Below are 7,241 nucleotides of genomic sequence, written 5' to 3' on the forward strand. Positions count from 1 at the left end.
ATACAAATTCTCTTTTCAATCACCAGTTAGGTCCTCAGGCCCTCCAATTCATAGATTTTACAAATATGTTCATTTGAATTTTCCAATGGGTGTAGTTAACACCACAAAACAATGGAGGACTAGAAGGAGATCGTCCCTCTCCAAATGGGGATACACCAATGTGAGTTATGCCGATCTTTAGTAAAAACGTTTAAGTCAATGCTATGAGGCTCTGATACCAATTGTTGGAATTGGTGTATTCCCAAAAGGGGGTGAATTGGGTGTTTAAAATTTTGTCCTAGGTTCAACTAATCCAACAATCAATATTACACAAACCTAGGGTCTATCTATGCAATTATAAACCTATTCATTCATAATAATAAATCACGAACATTCAAATACTGAAATTTAAATTGTAAAAATTAAAAGCAGACACAAGAAATAATATCGAGGTTCGTCCAATACTACCTGCGTCCCCACCTCAAGCTAACAAGAAAGAGGATTTCACTAAGTTGCTCACTTCACGGGTGAAGCGACACCGTTTACAACACCTTATCAGGATGGGGCACCTAGTTCTCTTAACCGGTTTTGAACCAATTTAGGACTATTCACATGACTAGTCTCTCTCTTCCGACCATACGTTGATAATACAGCAGAAAATCAAATAAAATATTTTGTATAACAAAATATACTTTTAATACAAGTAGATGTGTACAACACTACAACTCAAAATACACTCACGAATGACATTAAAATAAGCTCAATGTGAGAATGTGATTTTCAAAAAAATAATCTCTGATTAAAAATGTGTATAATGAGTGCTCAAAGATTTTATGCCCAAATAAAACTTTTTTCCCAAAAATATTTTTCCAAATGAAGTGCTGGAGAGTCTATGGTTATGGCTTAAATTTTTTTTGGCAAACACAAGCACATTAGCCTTTAAATCTTGCAATGGATGTGCAAGATTCACAAGCCAAGAATGATTTACTCCCAAGGATATTTATCAAATAAAATATGTGGGAGAAATTGTGAATTTACTCTCAAAAGATATGATTTGAAAAATGAATGCAAGATAAGAGTAAAAAAAAATGCCTAAGATAAATAAAACACTCTCTTTGAAAATGATTTTCCAAATAAACAACTAAAAGAGGATGAAAAAATAAGTATAAAAATTTGAGAGGATTTTTCTTAATGATTTTGCTAATCTACCCCTAATTAAGACAAATGAAGGGGTATTTATAGACTTAAGGAAAAATATAACCGTTGGGGACATGGTGGGTATTTTGGAAAAAGATTAAGTGAGTTTAATTAAAATTAATCCAATTTAACCTCGGTAAAAATTGACCAACCCGAGAGGTTTGATCGACCATTTTTTAGGTTCGGTCGACCAAATTACTCAGTTCGGTCGATCAAGTCATTTTTTAACTGAGGTTTTGGTCGACCATTCTTGAGGCGATTTTGAACCTTCAAGGTTCGGTCGACCAGGTCAAGTTCGGTTGACCAGATTCATAGGTTCAGTCGACTAGGTCATTTTATAACTAGAGGTTCGGTTGACCAGGGCATTGGGAAATCCCCACATGCCAGTTCGGTCGACCAGATCGTTGAAGTTCATTTCAGGATTGGTCGACCAAATGGTCAACTGTTGAACCTGGGGTGGTTCGATCGACCGAAGGTCTATACGTGTTTCAGTTCGGTCAACCGAACACATAGAGATTGTGCATTTTATTCCTACTTCCCTTTTAAAGTCACCCCTATTCACTTGATTTTTACTTCTAAGATATATGGAATACTTTTTCATGCAATATTTTGGGTCCTATGGTTAGTCTATGGTCTTTGAGCTTATCCTAAAAATTCGGCGTCGGTCGACCAAGGTCTTGTAGTTCCCTATGGTCAGTCTACGATCATCACTGAGCTTTTATCCATATCATGCAATTTTTGCAAACCAAATTAAAAAATTAAATGCAATACAGTGAAATTTAAATGTATTCTTCTTGATCTTTTACTCTTCTCTTCATAGAGTACGCCAGGTACATGTGCATTAAGATCCATCTTGGCCTCCATTTCCCTTAAACCTTATGTGTGTGCTGAAGTATGAACTTGTTCACAAACTAAGAACGCACATAAGATATAGATATTTTGTCAAGCATCAAAACAGGGATCGGACTCAAAAAGTTAACTAATTTTTTTTATTTTTACAACAAACAAATGAATAACAATAAATAGTTTTGTCACTATTTATTTATGAAAATAAATTTATTTTTCATCTCTAATTTTTTAGATATTTAAAAGAATAGTATCTTAATTTCTAATTTTTAAAATTTATATATTTTTATTTTTTTCTAGATTTCAAACTCATACTTTGCATATGAAAATAGTTTTATCTTTCATTCTAATTTTTTAGATAATTACAAGAATGACACCTTGTTTTTAAATTTTTGAAGTTTACATACAAAAATTGAAAATTATTTTTTCATTAATTTCTTAGATTTCCAAATTTTACTTTACATATGGAAGTAGGAATTAGATCTTAAATTTTAATTACATGAATTATATATAAAATTCCTTTTAAATTTAAACAAATTCAAATTCAAGTTCTATCTTATATAAAATTTGAAGAATCGAAAAAATAAGTTGATTTTTTTGTGACTATTTTAAGTTTAAAAATAAAAAATTTAAAAATTATTTTACATTTTTAAATAAAATGTTTATATTTTATCTTTTTAATTCGAATCTTGAAAAATTAATAAATAAACTAAGATTTTTATAATTTAAAATATATATATATATATATTTTTTTGAAAGCTAAACGTTACTTGCCCTTCGAGTAAATTGTGTTCGCAGGTCAACGTTTCTCTTGTACTTATTTTTATAATTTGTCTTTAATTCGACTCGAAGTAGTCAATTTTCTCGCCGCCAACCGCCCTCCCTCGCTTTGAAAATTCACCACCAGGCACCAGCATCTCGAAACATAAATTCGCAGAGATTTTTCTTGACTTTCGACGCTTTCAAATTTGACCCAACTCTGAAAGCAACCCATTTTTAAAGAAAGTTTCAGCTGAGACGAATGCAGCCTATTAAAGTTCATCATTTCTCCCTAGGCTGAAAATGGGTTTCTTCTGATTTTACAGGAAAAATAGAGAAAATCATAGAAACAGGGGAACACCATGAAAATGGGTTTCTCCGAACTTCTTCTATACCTTTCCCCCATCGTCCTTCTTCTGGCTACGCTCTCCACTGCGCAGCCAACCTTCGAAAACTATTGGTGTGTTCCAGGCTACGGCAATTACACAAGTAACAGCACATTCAAGGCGAATCTCGACCGCGTTCTTTCTTCGCTTTCCTCTGCTTCCACCAACAATGGCTCCGGATTCTACAGCATCTCCACCGGAGGCCAGAACTCCGTCGACAAAGTCAACCTCATTGCCCTTTGCAGAGGCGACTTGACGCCGGACGTCTGCCGAGGCTGCCTCAACGACTCAATCGGCGAGATCGTCGACCAGTGTCCGTACCAGAAACAGGCAATCGGAGTGTACGAAAAGTGTATGCTGCGGTATTCGAATCGCTCCATTCTCGGTACGGTGGACAACTACGTCACTTTCTTCATGACAAACCCGGAGAACGCCTCGAACCCAGACCAGTTCAACCGCGCGTTGGGAAGCTTGTTGAACGATCTGCGAGCCCAAGCGGCGTCGGGCTCTTCGACTCTGAAGTTCGCGACGGGCACTGTGAACGTTACGGATTTCCAAAAAATTTATGCCCTGGTTCAGTGTACTCCCGATTTAACAGAGTTTGATTGCAACAATTGCCTGGAAGATGCTATTAGCCGGGCTCAGCAAGGAAAAAGAGGAGGGAGAGTCATTAAACCCAGCTGCAGTCTTCGGTTCGAGGCGCTCCAGTTCTATAACTCGACGCCTGAGGCGCCGCCGCCGTCTTCTCCAACGTCTCCTCCGCCGCAGACCGGTACCACAAGCACAGGCGGTACTATTATCCTTTTATCCAATTTGCATTACTCTTCCATTTTAGGTTCATTATTTCTGGCGAGATTAGGGAATTTGGACCACAAGTATATGCCCAAAATCAAGACCCAATTCTATGTTTACAAACACAAAGTTTCGCCAAACTAATCAGTTCAAAAAAAAAAACCTGGTTGAAACCTTCCATTTAGTGAAAATCTATGCTACTAAAGATAAGCTTTGATATGAAAAGGCAAAAAGTTATTCAATTTGCTGTTACTTTTTGGTATCAAACAATTCTAAAATTCAGCATGAAGGGAGATTCTGATGGGAACACATTTTCGGCCTTCGCAGGGAACGGTAGCAACACAGCCCGAACAGTCATCATAATTGTTGGGTCAACAGTTGCTGCTGTGATACTTGTAATTCTTATCTGCTGCTTCTTTAGGAGGAGGAGGAACTGGGAGAAAATTGAAAGTAAGTGTAAAATCTATATATATATATATATAATTACTTCATTAGGCTCAGAATTGACACTAAACAGCATGGACAGCAATTCAATTGGAAAGTATCAGATGTGAAGTAGTTTCTTTGATTTTTTTTTCTCAGCCGAGATGATGTTTTGGAAGCAATATTTCATTATATTCACACATAGAAAGATAGTCTTGAAGTCCTAACTCTTGATTCTCAAATCATAATTCCTTGCACCAAGTTCTGTAGTTGAAACAATGATTCCCTACATGCTGGCTTCGGTTTAACATTCTCCTTAAGTCACTCTTTAATAATCAAAGAATTACAAACTGCTTAAGGAATTACTGCCCACAAATGCTTTTCACTTACATCTGTTCACTTGTTCCTCTTTGAAGCCGTGGACGAAATTAGAAGTGTGGAATCCTTGCAATTTGACTTTGGCACTATTAGGGTTGCAACAGATAACTTCTCTAACGCTAATAAGCTTGGACAAGGTGGATTTGGAGCAGTTTACAAGGTAATGAAACACTCACATCTGAAAAGAATTTGAAAGAAGTTGTCACAATCTGTTTGAAATTCTTAATAGATGGTTTGAATTGTCATGTCTTCGATCTATTATGATCTTAATTCAGGGTAAGCTTTCCAGCGGACAAGAAATAGCAGTGAAGAGGTTGTCTGCAGGATCTGGACAAGGTGACCTAGAATTCAAGAATGAGGTTCTGTTAGTGGCGAAGCTTCAACACAGGAATTTGGTTAGGCTTCTGGGTTTCTGCTTGGAAGGGACGGAGAGGCTTCTCATATATGAGTTTGTGCCTAACACAAGCCTTGATCACTTTATATTTGGTAAGCATGCAATTGGAATTTTTTATCAGGTTATGTTATTCTCAAGATTTATGCAGCAAATTTACGGTGAAATGGCTATATAATTCCAATAAGATATCTGGCAAAAAAAATTAGTGCAAATGGAGGATAGCTCTTTAACTCTTGCTCGTTAGCCTAGATGGTTTCTTTGTTCATTTGAGGGTGTTTGAATAATATATGGTATGAATATTTGTAGACCCATCGAAGCATTTTCTGTTGGACTGGGAAAGGCGTTACAAAATTATAGGAGGCATTGCTCGAGGGCTTCTTTATCTTCATGAGGATTCCCGACTTCGGATCATTCATCGTGATCTCAAAGCTAGCAATATTTTGCTAGATGCAGAGATGAACCCCAAAATCTCAGATTTTGGAATGGCGAGGTTGTTTATAGTGGATCAAACACAAGGCAATACAAATAGAATTGTTGGGACCTAGTAAGTAGTATTTTTACAATGCTAGAGCTTATAATTATTTAGTTTTTTTTTTTAAATACATGTTTTCATTAAAACAACATTAAAGCTCTGTCCAATGTTCTGACCATATCCTGTAAATGAGAAAGAAACCATTAATTTTAGTATAATCATGAAGGGCACAATAAGCAATAGAATTGAAGTCAATTTTGATGACAATATGCAGTGGATATATGGCACCAGAGTATGCGATGCATGGGCACTTCTCAGTTAAGACCGATGTCTTCAGCTTTGGTGTATTGATTCTGGAAATTGTGAGCGGCCAAAAGAATCACTGCTTTCGCAGTGGGGAGAGCATAGAGGACCTTCTAACCTATGTGAGTAGGACCGCAAAAATGTCTTATTCTGTTTTCCTCATTAAAGGATAAGTAATATGCAATACACTTGCAATCGATAGTTTCAATAGGGCACTTTCTTGAAAAATGATGTGGGTGTCGTCAAATTCTCGCAGGCATGGAAAAATTGGAGGGAAGGAACGCCATTGAATCTGATGGATCCAACGCTGAGGGACGGCTCGAGAAGTGAAATGACAAGATGCATCCATATTGGGTTACTGTGTGTTCAAGAAAATGTAGCAGATAGACCAACCATGGCCTCAGTTGTTCTCATGCTTAGCAGCTACTCTCTCACTCTCCCAGCACCATCAGAACCTGCATTTTATGCGGGCAGCACTATCGAACCAGACATGATGCTGCAGGAAAATAGTACCTGGGTGACACACTCAGATCAATCGAAAACTAAAAGCGACCAATTGCATGTAGTTAATGATGACGCTATAATTACCGAAAGCGAGGTGTACCCACGATAGTGATATGAAGACTAAAACAAATGCTATGATTTTTTGTGTTTCTTTTTAAATTATAATACATCTAGTCATGTTCTGTGAAAAAAAATTATAGAAATATGTGGTGGTCCATGAGGAATAAGAGCTACTGTTGGCTTTGAGAGATTGAAGTTTCAAAACAGAGCATTTGACGATATCAGTTGGCTTTGTACGTTAGTCAATCAATGTCTGCCTACTTGACTTATTCAAAGCATATATGACTTTGTCCAGATTAAAACTCTACTCTTCCTATCTTCTCCGCATTCAATTTTTCAAAAGCTTAGCGCAGAACCGCGTTGGCAGGATGACACAGTGATATCATTCGTTTGAAAGTAGATGATGGATTTTGCATGTGAACCATTTGACTGTCATGCCTGTATACGATTATTTAAACCACGTTTGGTACGATTATTTAAACCATGTTAGGCAGAGTGTCATCTCACGACGCGTACATCCACTGGATTGGATTACTGTTGTCCTTTCAGGCTTCTTTTGTATTTATCTATGCTCTGTAAGCACCCATTTAACATTGTGACTAATTTAATGCACCACTCTCTTTTGATAATGTATACAAATGGTAGACGAGGAATGCGGCTTCCAGTCATATCTCGATAAGAATGAGACAATTGCTCCAGAATAACAATTCAGTGCTTTACCCAAAACTCAAAGGGTGATTCGTTATCC

The 7,241-nt window shown here is 36.8% G+C and overlaps 1 protein-coding gene across 1 annotated transcript; it reads left to right on the forward strand.

The window, feature by feature from the left end:
* The first annotated feature begins 2,977 nt into the window (after positions 1–2,977).
* Positions 2,978–6,795, forward strand: LOC131154006 (cysteine-rich receptor-like protein kinase 44). Its single transcript, XM_058106456.1, has 7 exons — positions 2,978–3,957; positions 4,287–4,409; positions 4,799–4,920; positions 5,036–5,246; positions 5,461–5,698; positions 5,901–6,051; positions 6,186–6,795. Exons 1-7 carry the CDS (start codon positions 3,144–3,146, stop codon positions 6,540–6,542), a joined length of 2,016 nt encoding a protein of 671 aa, XP_057962439.1. The 5' UTR covers positions 2,978–3,143; the 3' UTR covers positions 6,543–6,795.
* The last annotated feature ends 446 nt before the right edge of the window (positions 6,796–7,241 follow it).

This window comes from Malania oleifera, chromosome 4, assembly GCF_029873635.1.
Source record: "Malania oleifera isolate guangnan ecotype guangnan chromosome 4, ASM2987363v1, whole genome shotgun sequence".
Lineage (NCBI taxonomy): Eukaryota > Viridiplantae > Streptophyta > Magnoliopsida > Santalales > Ximeniaceae > Malania > Malania oleifera.